Below are 15,818 nucleotides of genomic sequence, written 5' to 3'. Positions count from 1 at the left end.
TTCTCTTAGAATAACTCAATTGGTCTCTGATGAATATAGCTATAAAATCAAAGAAGAAAACTCCAGGTTCTTATTGAACACGGAAGTTAGAGGCTTGCTCATAACGGAGGAGGAGAAGGCCAAATAATTAAGACAGGCAGAGACGCATTTGGCACGAAAAGAAAATGGAGACAGAACGGCAAGCTAATCTATCAAGTGTGTTGTGAACAATGGGGGTAGTGACTTCTCTTTCTGTTTAATAGAAGTTCAGACCGTGGTCGATCATGAAACCATATGAACACAAAACACACACTGTGGAGCAGCTATCACCATTTGAGTAAATCTGAGAGCTGACGTCAACTGAAAGGCCCGTCTCACCTGTACCTGGGTCAGCTTCTTCCCACCCGATTTCTCTTTGCTGCAGGCCTCCCCCGTCATCAACAGGCGACTGCTCAGAGCTTGAAATAGCCACGCCCTCCATCACACCCACATTTCCCACTGCACTGACAGATCGGAATATTAAAACGTAAGTGTCTGATTTTGAAACTAAGGAAAAGTAACACCTGTATCCTTTAAGGCACAAGGTGTTTCTATAAAAAATTATTTTAATGATCTGAATGTCAATATTTAATGTATCAATCACATCAGTAACGTCAAAGCATCTGAAGATTTAATTTCATCCTGGAACCAATTCTGTAATTGCTGTTCCAGACATTTTCATGATGCTGGTTGACTCCAAACGGATTCCAGGAGCCTTTATTTTTTCTGCGGTTATAACCATTCCAACCATATCTCTTTCATATGTTTTATCCACAAGTTTTGGGGCATTTAATTAATTTTTTGAATTACCAAGCTATTGCAAATATATAACAACTATTTAGTTGGATCACATTTAGATCACAGTTTGCGAATAATACAGTCATGCTTATAAGCTACCTCTTCAGTCAAAATCTTTGCTACCCTCCTCTAAAATCATGACTATATGTACTTTGGGCTATGAAAATTTTAAGATAATTTTGACTTTATTATTGTTGATATTACCATATGTGTCCAGTACAAACTCCCCCAAGATTGTATTGGCTTCTATTATCCCATTCCTTATCCCCAAAAAGTTGTTTCAAACCTTTCGAAAGTCTTGGTTATTAAAAATGTTCCAAAAGAACACATCAGAACCAGGAATAAATCATTTTAATAGCACTCTTGTATGTTTAGACACCAAGATTGAAAGGCACAGAAATAGATGGAGAGCTTCTTGTTTTTTGCGAGTAAAATAAAATCACAAAGATGGATTCTGAGTGGGGTGCAATAATTAAGACCAACGCTGTTAGCAAACTGCAGCGATATAAAACCAGAAAAACCTTTTCCCATAAGCACATCTAGGGTCATAGTTATTAGTCAATATTGTTAATAATCACACCGATAATTTAAATTTTATTATGCTCTAAATATTACTTGCTTTGAGGATTACAGACGATGACTTTTACTGCTCCAGATTTAACTCGCAACTCCTGCTTTTGTGGGTCCGCTGGGTATTTGACTTGTTCCCTCCTATTCTTCAGTTAATAGAGATCATATTTCATTTGAAAAAATACCAAGTGACCTATCTTAGGATTCCTTTAACCCTGTTTTCTTAGGAATGTCCACTCCTCAAGTGATCTCCATATACAATTCTTTTTCTGGGTTAGCTTCAGAGTTAGCAAAAGCTGAGCTGTTTTGTGTTTCAGTTTTGTTTTCATGTATCTTCAAATAATCCAAGAATTGCAGCTCAGTCCCCACATGCTCAGGGCTAGTTACGGCCATCACGGCAAGCCACGCTCCCGAGTCTTGCTCCCAATCTCCCCTTTGACTCTTGCCCTCTACCTTTCCGTCTGGGGTCACCATCAATCACTGTCAAACTCAGCTCTGAAATATGTCTCAAATCTCTCCTCCCCATTTCCACCATCACTGCCTAAGTGTAAGTTCTTTCTACTGTCACCTGATCCACAGCCCCCAAGAGCTGTTCCTATCTCCAAATTGTTCAAATTCGAGCAGACTCTGCACACAATATGGAAGAAATATCTTCTTCAGTGCAAATCCGAGCGTATAAATAGGCAGACTGAAAAATCTCCCAAGCTCCTAATGTCTTTAGCAGAAGCTCTCAAATTTGCCAGGCCAGGAGATCATCAGAAACTTGATTAAAGCAAAGATTCCGACGTTACTTCCAGAAAGTCTAACGCTGATGAGCTGGAGAGGCCTGGGCATCTGTGCTCTTGTGAGGCCTCTTAGGCAACTCTCATGACGGCCAGAATTGGAATCACTGGTCTGGAAGATTAAGCCCACTCTGTTCCACAATCTGACCCCACCTAAAGCTCCTGCTTCACCTGCAATAACTCCCCCTCTCAGCCAACTGGTCACCAACTGGTCCATCAAGCTGAGCTCTTCTCAGCCTCATCGGGATCTCGGACTTTCCCCGAGGTATGGTCTTTCTGGCAAGAAGATTCTTCCATCTGCCAGACTCGTAATGCGTCTCCAAGGCTCACTTGAAAAAGCACCTTCTCCGTGCACCATGTTCACCCCCCAAACCCGTCATGTTTCTTTTTTCTTGGGGTCTTTCTAGGGCCCTTTACCCAGGCTTCCCTGGGAGAATTTAATTGCTTGTGTTCCCCCCACAGCCATTAGGTCAAGAGTCAGCAAACTTGTCTTTAAGGGCCAGACAGCAAATGCTGTGCCTTCATGGATGGTCTCAGTCGATACAACTCATCTCTGTAGGTAAAGTTCAAAAGCAGCCCTAGGAAATATGCAACTGAATGGGTGTGGCTGTGCCCCAGGAAGACTTTATTTACAAAAACAGGAGACCAACGACGGAGCCTCAGCTTGCCAACCGGGCACTAGGTTTGTGCCAAGCTACGAAGTCTTCGTCAGGTAGAGACTAGGCTTCGTCTTTGTTTCCCCAGTGCCTTAGATACTTCCTGGCATAAAGTAGGTTCCATAAATATTTGATGAATGAAGAGTCATGAAAGGTAACTAAGTGAACTAATAAACTCTGATGGACCCTATGTGGGACTGGCTGGGAGCAAAGCTCTCAACGCTCCAACACCATATAGCACACATATACACCCAAAGTAAAGAGGCTGATTAATTTTTATTACACTGCTTTGTTGACTCATTCATGCATTTTGGGAAAAAAAGGACTTTATAACTAAATAAATAACTATGCCGCTAGACTTATCTGCTCACCAGTTCCAGCAGAGAAGGAAAGTGTAGAGATTACTCTGTTTTTTACAACAGCAAAAGGAACACAGTGTGCAGAAGTCTTTCCCCCAAGAGTTTCTGTAGACCACCTGTTTGTTAAAAGCTCACACTCCTGGACCCTTTCCAGCTCACTGAATCAGCAGAGCTGGGAACAGGGGACAGAGGAAACTTCACTTTGAATGAACACACCCCCGCCCCCGGGGTACTTAGGTACGCTGATGTCTGGCAAATACTGGACAAAAGGTAACAAAGCCAGCAGAAAAGGAGCCGGACTTTTTAACACAGATCAGGTTAATTAACCAAATGGACCCTATTGGAAGATTAATAGGTATGAGAAGGAGGAAGATAGGCAAAGAGAATCCTAAGAGAAACGCACATCTATAAATCGAGTGCCAACACTGAGAAGGAAAATGATACAGAAGAGAAAATATTTAAACGATAAACTAACAGCTGAATAAAAAATTCCAGACCACGAGCAGGAATGAAAAGCACCATCCTTTTTTTTTTTTTTTTTTCATCACCAGCTGTTTTTCCTAAATCATAATTAATATAAATACAATGTAAACATCATTGCTACCCTGGGATTCTTTTGCACTATGGGGGTCTATTCCTTTTGGATTCACTCCTAACTGCTGACTTGATTCCACTCACAGAAGTTACCTTCAATTGTGTATACTTGACTACAATGTATCCTTTGGAAAACAGAAGTTGTGGCTACTGGAAGCAGAATTGCCCATCTTATAAAAAATCTCCATTTTTCCTTTTAATCATACATTGCTTCCAAGAGATTAATTCTAAGGTAAAACTTTAAAATAAAAATAGCAATTATGAATAACCACCACCAAAAAAAAAAAAGAGTGAATAATATTGGTTCAATTTAAAAAAAAATGATTTTATGTGAATCTAAAATGCAGCTCTTTGTTCAGATCCAGCGACAAAATCATTTTGAAAGGAGGAACTTCTTCTAATTAAATAGAAGTCTGCCCGTGCATTCAATTGTGATCTTATGGGAACATATGCTTTGAATACTTAAAGCAAATTCCGCGCCACCATAACAAAAGCAAGTTCATCTTTCCTTTTTATCTTTATTTTTGCAGATTCAAACCAGGGGCAAAACAATGCTTGAAAATAACACACTAGGATTTTTCAAGACTAGTTTTTGTGACTGTGATGAATGAAGGTCAAGCTATGCCTTGGAAGCCCTAAGGTCTTAGTTTTAGTTTTTGTTTTCGGTAATAAACATGCTAATTAGAAATCTATAGTACCCGTTATAGAAACATGCATACGGAAATATCTTCCCCTCTGTGGAGACGGTTCACTGACTATAATGGCAAAGCAAAGGGCTCCGTGCAAGGCACAAGACTCGGGGCTGGTCCTCAAGTCCGGGGCAAGAAGGCTCGTGCATTCCCATTTACCCTTCCTCTTGATATCTCTATAACGTTCCCATTTTGTAATGTAACTGCAATAGAATTAAAATTTGAAATTTCCAAGGTCATGAACTGCTGTGTTTGTCATCAAATTTGATTGCTACCTGACCCAAGCGTTGAGCCTATGGGCTTCAGTCCCACCAACCTTAATCACCAGCAGAGGGCTGGGCCTCCCTCACTCAAAGGTGCTCATGTGAAATTTTACGGGTGAGTGTTTTTACTAAAACATCATAGGTTATAGACTCTGCCTTTCAATTTATATACTTCTATTACACTGAAGCTGGTTAGAGAACAGTAAGGTGATCAGACATCCACTGAAAGACCAAGAAACACACAAAAAGAATGGAAGGAAACTCACATTCTCTTTGGTGAGAGACTCTTTCCGTTATGATTCTATGGCTTTATGCTTCATAAGAATATGGCTAATTTGCAGATGCCCTGATTATTATTTGTTTATAATCAAACACTGCATTGTATGCGAACCAAGTTAGCTGCCATTGGGAATAACATTTGAATTTAGCACAGAATCACCTGTAGTCCTTCCAGTGAACCCGAAACACTAAAGACAGACAGATTCATTTGGAGAATAAAAGTATAATCATCTTCTTACATCTAGTTTTACAATCCTATCTGCCACAAAACTTACACTTACATCAACTTTGTGAACTGTTACTAGTATCAATAAAGTACCAATATTTTATACTTTATCTATACAAAATCTACACCAGGACATATTTCTTCACTTTGGAATTTTTCTTCTTATATATAAAATATCATGAGAATGGCTTTTTGTAGGTTTTTAGACAAAGATGTATATAAACCATTCATAAAATATTACCCCAATCGTATAAGGAAATAGAAATCAAATAGCATGGGGAAATAATTGAAAAGTTTAACTGTGATTATTTCTGAAATTGTGTTTCTTTCTTTATGCTTTAACTGCATTTTCCACATCTTCTGAAATGCAAATGCCTCAGCCTCATCTTTGAAAACACAAATATTATTTTAATTTTTAAAGAGCCTTGGGTAAAACAGGATACGAATGCCAATGCTTTCAAAATAGCATAAAAGATAACGTGCATCTTGGAAATAATAAATTCACGGATCTTTCCAGAAGTTCCACGAATTCAAGAATGCAGGCACCTTCTGGCACCACATAACCACAAATCGCTTAAAGAGAGGTTTTCTCTTTGCAGCACAATGAACTTCCTTTTTGTGATGAGCAACAAAGAATCTTTAACTGAATTCAATTTCAGGAACATAAAGCATCACTGACATAAAGTGAAACCACCCAGTAAATGGCTTTACAATGCTGAGTGCTAACTCTAAGAAAACAGAAAGCCTATCACTGTATTTTTTTTCCACCACTCATATTTAAACCATTACAAATGTCCTAAATATGCACCTGCTCTCTAAACTTTTGCTCTGTCAAGCCCTCCCAAGCAGGAAGCTGAGGGCTGGGTTATTTTTAAAATGTTATAGCTGGCTCACACTCCCTCTCAAGCTTTCTGAGCCTAATCCCACCACCCAAGTTTCCTAGTAAAATTCCTATTCTCCTCGCTCAGCGATGTCTGCCTGAAGCGCACACGCGCACATATGCCGAAACCCGGAGACTTCCGCAGAGTCACCGTCCCGCTGCATGCTTACTGCGTGCCTGGTGCTGTGACAATCGCTTTTCATGGATTATTTTATTTAATCCTCGCAACAGCTGACAGGGGTAGGAATAATTATATCGATTCTAAACATGAGAAAATTAGATGTCTAACGCTGGCTCAAGATCACGCAGCTGAGCAAGTCCATTCTATGTCTTTCCTTCTTTCTTGACTTGTTTATCGAATGTCTCTGGCACCCAGGGTGCTGCTCTAGAACGGAAAATACAGCCCGTGTTCCTGGGGTCGCTTATCTGAAATTCAAATTCAACTGTGCCTCCTGGACTTGGATGTGCTGAAGTCTACTGGTCCTTTTGCTCCTGGTGACCACGACGTACCGTGCGCCAGGTTGACTCAGTGGCTAGTCTGATCCCGGCGTGGCTGGGCTGGGATGTGGTGACAGGAGATGGCAGCAGACTTTGAGGGACCCCGGGAAGGCTACCTCTAGGGACAGGCATCCCTGGGGACGATTCCCAGGCGCTATCTCCCACCAGGGCAGGACCACAAGCTAGCTCTTCCCAATGCCAATTTGCTCGGTGGCTCCTCACATCCAGGAGGAGAACCCGTGTCATTGGCCAAAAGCCAAACGCCTGCGATGCGTGTGCCCGTGTGCCGTGCCGTCCCACTCATGCGGCACCAGAAACGGCGGAGACTCTTCCCCGTCTCCTTTGCCAAAGTTCTTCAGGGTCAAATGGAGCATCCGAGACCCAGTGGTACCGACGGAGGTATTTGTACCTGGCCGCCTGGCAGGCATCGCCTTCCCCTCTGGCTAAGGGCGAGAGCTCACTTCCCCTAAGGGTTAGCTTTGCCACTCTCTTATGTCCTTGGAATAAATCTGCTGTGAACCCAACCCATCTTTCCCGGAGGGTCCTCCCGGATGCAGAGGAGGACATTTACGAACCAAATCCTCGGAGCAGATATGTTCCATCCACACATGTGTTTGAGCTTCTGCCAAAGGAGAAACTGTGCCACATTCTAGGGAAGGAAAGAGAAGACAGGCACATCCTCCACCATCCGGTAAGGCAGTATTTGGTCATGTGCCGGGGGGGGGGGGGGGGGGGGGGTGACACCTGACAAAAAGTCACGCGGTAAGGGAAGAAATGAAGGCAGATGACAGGTGTGCTAGCAGGACCACGCAGCGCAGGGGCTGGAGGAGCTCGGGCCCAGGGGAGGACCCTGGAGCCAGATCTCCTCACGACACATCTTGAGTTCACCAGGTAAAGTTGGGGTGGGTGGGTAGCTGATGTTCCAGAAAAGCAAAGGAGTTTGTCACCAACTCCCCGGGGCAGGAAAGAGAACATTTGACAGTTGTGGGCAATTTAAATAACTCCACATGCCTGGACCACGAGAGAATGAAAAAGAGCGGAGTCCATGAGGGATGCGGGACCACAAGGCAGGGGGTGTGTTGGGCAACACCCAAGGTGCCAGCATTTACCCAACGGGGACTACCGAAGGGGGGCCTTTTAAAAAGATGATGTTGGCCAGGGTATGAAGAAAGAGGACAAAACCTGGAGGCCAGAGGACCAATTAAAAACCCTTGCGACATACGATCCAGGCTCCCAGTGAATACGCTTGATGGAAGTCGGCATCTGAAGTCCCCCATGGATTCCCAATGTGCTGAAGGAACTAAAAGTAGACCAAATAAGCCCAACCAATCCGTACTCACTGTCCGCTCAAAAATATCAAAAGGCATGCCGGTGACATGTTCAGTGCTAGGAGCTAAGCCAATCTCCGTGTCCCCATGTAAAGTTATGCCCGCACATCTCAATGTCTTCAAGGGCTGGGTGGTGCACAAGGTTTCCTTGAGATCTGAGAGCAAAAGGAACGGTTCTAGAAACGGTTCAGTGTTTATCTAGAGTATAAACCGGATTTAGCTTCACTCACGTATACACGGAAACTGCACATCCTCTCTCTTGCTAGGAAAGGTATGTTTTATAATCTAGTAAATCTGATACATCACTCCAGTGCCCAAAGTGGTTTCCTTGAGTTCCAGAGAGAGTCCAAATCTACCAATGGCTTCTTTCTTCAAAGTTAATATTTTTCCTAAGAGACAGGTATGCATAGGTATGTTTTAGAAATTCCCCTCAAAATACGTTGGCAGGATAAATTATTTGAACGGAAGGATTCTGTCTGTTCTCTAAAGAAGCACCGGTAAATTTGAGGGAAACGACTCAAGATCTGTTCTGATTGTGTTCTGGTCGCCTCGTCATCAGACTGCAACGTCGAATATTGACCTGGATCCAGGAGTTTGTGTACCTGAAGAGGGGAAATGTAACGGTTTCCTTGAATTCTCAATTGACTAGAAAATGGTCTAGTCAAGGTCACATTGGAATGGACATCCAAATCTCGACTCCAGAATTTTACTGAAGAGTGTACCGACAAGTTACGAACATGGTTTCTGGAGTCAAAACGCCTGGGTCTGACATCGGGGTCCAGCTTTTATTAGACATCATAAACATGACCAGACTCAATCCCCTCATCTCTAACACAGGGACGTTGACAATACCTACCTCTCAGCTTTCACAGGAAAAAAAGTAGATGAATTCATGTGAGAACAGTTCCTGGCACACGGGGAGCACCCAATAAATGCTGCCATGCAAAGCAGTCATCACCTTATTATTAGTAGCATAGTCAACAGCCCCTTATGCCGTATTTCCTTCTTAGAAGAAGCGTTACTTAGCACTCGTGAGCTACAGCAGAGAAGCTCACGTGTAACTGCACAGATGGAAAACGAAATCCAAAATTATCTGCGGTGGCAAAACGGAAGATCTCTCACCTTGCTCCTACAACAAGTTCTTTCTGTCCTGGGTCAAATGTTAACTGCGAGAAATCCACAGCATTCTTCGCTCTGAACTCCCGTAACCAGGGGCCAATTTCTAAACAGGAAAAATAAATAAATAAAAAGATACACATGAATGATCTTTCCTCCGGGGACCACAAAAGGTGCACATCAGGTAGAAAACATGACATTGCAGAGAAGCTTGGAGGGCCCCCTGACGCGACCGTTCAGGGGCCACTGGCGGTTCCCATCAGAACGTGACACAGTCCACACCGAGCTTGTGTAAAACAGAGACGGCAGCCACCCAATAAAGAGCGAGCATCAGCGCTCGGGTGTGATTTATAAGCCGGATGTGCATTTCCCTTTGGGCGCTGGGCTGGGCGGAAAACCACCCAGCATTCACGCGCTTCACCCAGGGAAAACTGAACGCAAACAAAAGCACTTCCTGGGTGTCCTCCCTGGCAAGAACTGAAGACTTGAGGAAATCGCAAAGCCCTCCTTCGGACCCAGGACAAGCCCAGGCGCACCATCTGCCTTCCTTCAAAGTGGACGCTTCGTGTCCCTGCACTTTGGGTTTCCATCCTGGCCCCACGACCGGGCATGTTAAATACATTCAGCACTTTCTAGATGTGAAATCTAGTTACTTCTAGTTCTCATTGGCATGTTTTTTTCCCCTAAGGGAAATCAGGAAATAGCCACTCTTTAGAGACAGGTTTTTCACAAGACTGTTAAGTCCTATGACATGGCCTCCAGCCTAGAGTCTGATTATTGTAACACGACAGCTCTGAAGAGGGACAGAATGCTGCTTCACGAGCCATTTTTGCAACTTTTATGGGCACATTTCTGACACCAAAAAAAAAAAAAAAATGCTCAGTGAGTTGCCCTCTAGTTGTGCCTCACCTTAGCATTATTCCTGACACTTAGCCACGTTATCTGTCATTTTTTCTTGGATTTACTATTCTGAGTGATATCACACTGACTAAACAGGCACATGACAGATGCCACATCAACAAAGTTACAAAACAGATATAATACGGAAATATGCCCACATCCCATAATATGTCCCATACACAGGTCTTCGTTGATGTGATTGGGACGGATTATTTTCAAGAAATGGCTCCGCCTGATAAATACAGCAATTTTCTACTATCAGTTATTGGGGAAAAGGCCATAAACCAGAAGTTCTCCACCGCATAAAGGAAACCAGGGTTGACTTCTAGAGAGACCTGTCTTTGGGTTTTGAAATTTTAATGTGCATCTTGATCCTTTTTAGAAGTTTATTTCAATGTGTTCATTTTACAGCCAAATCATTAAAAAAAAAAAAAATTATAGCAAAGTATGTACAAGGCCCTGGAGCTATAAAAACTTGTTAATGAACGGTCTGTTCCAGAAGCTCACAATCCAGGTAGGGGGCAAACACTAGTATCTTCTTTAAGCAGAGTATCTATGAACGCAAGGACTTTACAGGCATTTGTAATGTTACAAGAAGTACTCACACATAGAAAGGAGTGGAGACTGGGATTCTCGGTAAAAGAAAGGCGAGATCTGACCACATATTGACAGTGCAGACGCGTTCTAGAGGAGCAGAGCTACGTGGGATGCCACGGTGCCCCCAGGGCCAGAATCGGTGCTGCCCACCTGCTTGCCCATCAGTTCTCCACTCCTGGGAGACGGAGCCGAAGGCTCTTACGTCTGCAAAGCTCACCTGGGTGCCTGCGGCACAGGGCGCAGGGCTCTGAATGCGTGAGGCAATAATCACCGTGTGGAATGGACGAGCAAGAATCGGCAAGTGATTTCAAGAGGAAAAGAGTTAAAAATGAAAGGGACGAGGGGACAAAAGAGAAGAGGGAAAGGAAAAAGCAATGGTAATTCAAGAAACTACTGGGATGGTTAACTGAGAGGCATATTTAAATATAGCTCACTGGTCAACAAGTTCGGACATGGCTTCATGGGTGATAGAGAGGCTTTGAAAAGTCCTCAGGCAAGTACTTGACACATCAAAGCAGGCATCTTAGGAATGTGAATGGGCCGCTGGTGGGCAGGAAAGAGTAGAGAATGGGGGCAGGAATGTTAGCTTTTTAAAAGTACCACCAGGCACTTTAGGTAGTGGTTGTATGAATGCTGGTTGTCAAAATGCAGGAGGAACAATGGTGGGGGGGGCCTAGGGGCCTGATACCTAGCTGGAAGGCAACCAGCTGAAGATAACAAAATCCTTCCAACACAGAATTAAGCAGAAAACAATGGAGAGTGGCACACAGGCCTCAAGGGGTAAGGCCGGGTCTTGGAGAAAGATGATAGGTTCAGGTGAACTATGGAGAATGTCCTCTATGAAGAATGACCCCAGAGACATGGCGGAGCATGGCTACGACCCGGAAGTGCACTTAGAGCTGTTTTAATACAACAGCTTCATCACAGAGAGGAACCTGATGAGGAGACCTGCCAGGACTGGAGTTCCAGGCTCTTGAGTGCCCCTCCCAGGCTCTACGGATCAAAGCTCACAGCTGCCAGAGCTGAGCACACGTGTTGTACTCAAGGTGGTGACAACGAGTAGGTCACATGAGTCAAGAAGAGAGGGCCACGGGCTGACCTTTCTGTTAGAGTAGAAATGTGAGCCACATGTGGGGAGAGAGGACATGAAAAGACATCAGAAGAAAATCACCTCCCATGCATTAATCTCTCTTTTCAGTTAGACAAACAGGAAGGGTGTGGCCAACAGGGACCAGGGTGAAGAGACATACTTCAGGTTTTGGCTCCTATGCTGGGCAACAGGAAGGGCTACACTACTTCCTGAAATGTCCTCCAATAATAGAAGGAGGGATGCAGATATGGAAAAGCAAGCTAACGACATAAAGTTCCATCAAATTTGTTCCCTTTCCTTTATTTCAATTTCCAAAGAGCTGCCCCCTTGAAACAGTACATTTTTATGGTTAACATTATATAAAAGTTGGATAATCTGCACATTCTCTTCTTTTTTGATTTTCCTGGGCATCCCTCCAGGTCTGGCTCTCTCAACTTTGCATGTCACCTGACTTCTATCTGACACAACACCATGAACTCCTGGGGAGAAAGCTAATGCATCAACCCGTCTCTAACTGAGAATGCGCCTGTCTCAGACACCTCTCCTCCCCCCTTTGCCGTAAGATCAGAGGCTGGTGCCCTCTCCCCTGTGCCAAGATCAGTACCCCTTCCTCTGCTCATGCCAACTCTTCCTTCCTCTTTGGTCCCTTCTCTAAATCACCTCTTTTCTCCTCTAATATCTCCCGTGTTATCAGGCCCCTTCCCTTTGTCTGCAAGTACATGCAAAGTCCCTCATTTTGAAAAATCTTTTAAGGGGCACCTGGGTGGTTCAATAGGTTGAGCATCTGAGTCTTCATTTTGGCTCAGGTCATGGTGGGATCGAGCCCCACATTGGGATCCACACTGAGAGTGGAGCCTACTTGGGTTTTTCCGTATCTCTCCCTCTGCCCCTCTCCCCTGCTTGCTCTCTCTCTCTTAAATTAAAAATAACAATAACATTTACAAAAATATTTTTAAAAATTGTTATTATATTATTTTATTACGACAGTGTCGAACACTCTGACAAAACGCATAGTAAACTCCCACATATAATTTGTCAGAAAAGGCAGTAGGCTTAGTTTCACATGTAAGTTTCAACAACCCCTTAAGGAACATGGAATCTCAACTTTATTGAACTTACTTCAGAGATTAGACAAAGAGGTAAAGCTTCCTAACATAGTTCCGAGGTGATTAGGATCCTGATAATCTTGCTAGTAAGGCTTCACAAAGACATGATGAGAAAGGAAAATCATGGGCCACCCTCATTTAAAAGTATGGCTGAAAACACTGCTAAGGAAAGACATGTATTAGCAAATCACACACACGTGTATGCACATGTGTGTGTGTGTGTGTGTGCGCGCACACACACACACACACACACACACACACACACACACACACACACTGCTTCACATGGGACAGGGTCTACTCAAGAAACCCAAGGATGGATCGACAAGTTTAATGTCAGAAGTTCTATCAGTAGAATTTGCCACCACAGTAACAGAATTCAATACCAGCATCAAGAAATGATCAGTGCTGCTTTCTAAAGAATCAGAAAAGGAACAGTTACAGGCACAAAAGTCTAAAAGAGCACAGTGTCAAGTAAGGCAGGTGAGGGCAGAGTCTGAACACGGGGCAAGTGGAGGCCAACGAGCTCAGCAGATGCCAAAGAAAGATGAGGGCAAGGGAAGCGAGCAGCGAACAGCACACAGCACGTGCTAGGTTGAGAGATAGCGTTGTTAACAACATCAACTTTAATATACGCTCACTTCTCCCAAATAATGGGTTCACCTTTTCCCTCCTATTTCTCTCTCCTGATTTTGCTGAAAAGAACACATAGGAACATCAGGATGAAAGGGAACTTAAATATAGCAGCCAACAGGACCACTGTTTGGAAGTTAAAAACACAGAACCTGTAACTTCAAATTTAATACTTTGTAGATAATTTTTAATATTTGATGGTAATCATTCAAGCTAATCCTTTGATTACACAAATGTGGCTATTAAAAAATGGCCCATCAATGACCTTCTACTGCAAAATTAGCTGCAGTGACACATATTTGCCTTCTCTTACCATTGCATAAGCACCCATATGATTGTTTTATAAATATTCTAATAAAACATATGATGATTTGATTTTAAAAAGAACCCAATATTACAATCTCAAGAACTAACTTTCATGAACATATGTCAGCATTAATCAATTTAGCCCAAATGATGACATATATAAACTAGAGACTAGCTTACAAATTCAAGCTAGTCACCAACCCCCACCCCCCACAACCAACACTAGAAAATAGAAAACTTTGGAAACAAAATAAAAGTTACTATTAACACTCTAGAAGATATTGAAGGAAATCATGGTCATAAGCCAAGAAAACCTTTTAGAGCCTGATAAGTAAGAATCACAGGAGATTTTGGTGTTCAAGACTAGTCCTGGTCTGAAATCTGAAAACCAAACTGATGTCTCCTCCAGGGGCTAAAGCCTGCAGCACTCAATTTCCAGGGACCATGCTGACTAGCAGGCAAACACTGAGCAGTGAAACCTCCCAGGTCAAATAAAAGTGGCTCTGGGTGGCCTGTTCCATTCATCACTCTAAACTTCAGTCGATTAAGAAGCCCGGTAAGCAGGATTGAGAATCTTTTGGGAGGAACTTGAAACCCACATTGGAAAAACCCTAACATGTAGCTTCCTATGCAACATTTTTGTAAAGTAACAAGAAGGAAAAAATCAACATCCTCTTCACTTTGAAAATGAATTGATTCCCACTGTTATATACTCTTAAATAGAAACTGCCACCCACTCAGTTTAATAAATAATACATTTATTGTTTCTGCTATTGTTATGAATAACCATGATCCACATGTCAGTTAAGATCTACAGAAAAAACCATTCCCATGGTCACCAGTTAGGTTTTATGATCCAAGGGTCTTGGTGTAACAAAGGGAGGAGAAAATGTCAATAACCATGCACTGATCTGCTTTACTGGTGCAAAGAACGGGGGTGCATGGGCGGCTCAGTCAGTTATTAAGCGTCTGACTCGACTTCACCTCAGGCCATGATCCCAGAGTTCGTGCACTGCCAGCACAGAGCCTGCTTGGTATTCTCTGTCTCTCACTCTCTCTCTGTCCCTCCTCTACTTGCTCACATGTGCACATGCTCTCTCTCTCTCAAAAATAAATAAATTAACATTAAGAAAAAAAGAATTACTTTATTGGAGCAAAGAACATTCTGGAATGACAAGGCAGGGATGATGCGAACAGAGTAGAATGGCAGGATTTCTCAGCAGTGTAAGCCACTCAGCTCTGGTGTGGGGGGACAGGACACTGTCCTGAAAACGCAAGGGCTGGGTCCTCCCCTCCCCCAGTAGGGCACTCCTGCCAGCTGGGCACCAGGAAAAGAAGGGCAGATGGTCCTATTGGCTGAGCATTCCGGAAGTTCTCCTTGCCGGACCTTCCCCACGTTGTGAAAGAAACCATCCTGCATCAGAGATGCCTATTACTCTTTAAAGGTGGCATGCATCCCCCTTCCAGGGACGTCGTTTTCAGCTTCCGCCATTACACGCACCATTCTCAGCAACGCGATCAGAGCTGAAATATGATTGGAAAACAAAGGAGGAGAATTTTTAAGAAGCCCTGAGAACGGCAAGGCAGGTCAGTGCTCTGGACCGCTGCCACTGTTCTTCTTTTTCCTTTTCCTGCTTTCCCCAGGCATGTGCTTCCAACAACAGCCCGTCAGAGCAAGGTGAGCCTGCTTGACTCAGCAGCTCTCAGCACCTGGTGCTGGTTTTCAGCTACATGAGTCCTGCCTGAAATTCTTTAAGGGATCACAACAGATTTCAGTTCCAAAGCCTCATGTGTTTGTCGAATGGCAGGCTAAGGCAAAACACTTCACCAGGAAGAAAAGACCCAAATTCACAAATTCACAAACATTTATGCTTGTGGGGAAAAAATTACTATATTTTATATATATATACACACACACACACACACACACACATATATACACACACATATATATACACATGTATATATATATATATATATATATATATATATACACGTGAGGTCAGGTGCCATATACACGTGTATATATATGTATACACACACACACACACACACACACACACATCTATATATATCTCAGAACAACCAATGTCTCTTAGTAATGCTTTTTTTTGTTGTTACTATATATTA

At 43.2% G+C, this 15,818-nt stretch overlaps 1 protein-coding gene across 4 annotated transcripts in view; it reads right to left on the bottom strand.

The window, feature by feature from the left end:
* SEMA5A (semaphorin 5A) overlaps positions 1-15,818 on the bottom strand; it is a 473,593-nt gene that overhangs the window by 251,335 nt on the left and 206,440 nt on the right. For all 4 annotated transcript variants that reach the window (XM_042997660.1, XM_042997674.1, XM_042997671.1 and 1 more), the window contains one exon: positions 9,063-9,162. In XM_042997660.1, the coding sequence (XP_042853594.1) occupies positions 9,063-9,162 (100 nt within the window). The remainder of the gene's footprint in view (positions 1-9,062; positions 9,163-15,818) is intronic.

Source organism: Panthera tigris, chromosome A1 (genome assembly GCF_018350195.1).
Source record: "Panthera tigris isolate Pti1 chromosome A1, P.tigris_Pti1_mat1.1, whole genome shotgun sequence".
NCBI classification, from domain to species: Eukaryota; Metazoa; Chordata; class Mammalia; order Carnivora; family Felidae; genus Panthera; species Panthera tigris.
This window is presented reverse-complemented; position numbering and strand designations above follow the sequence as displayed.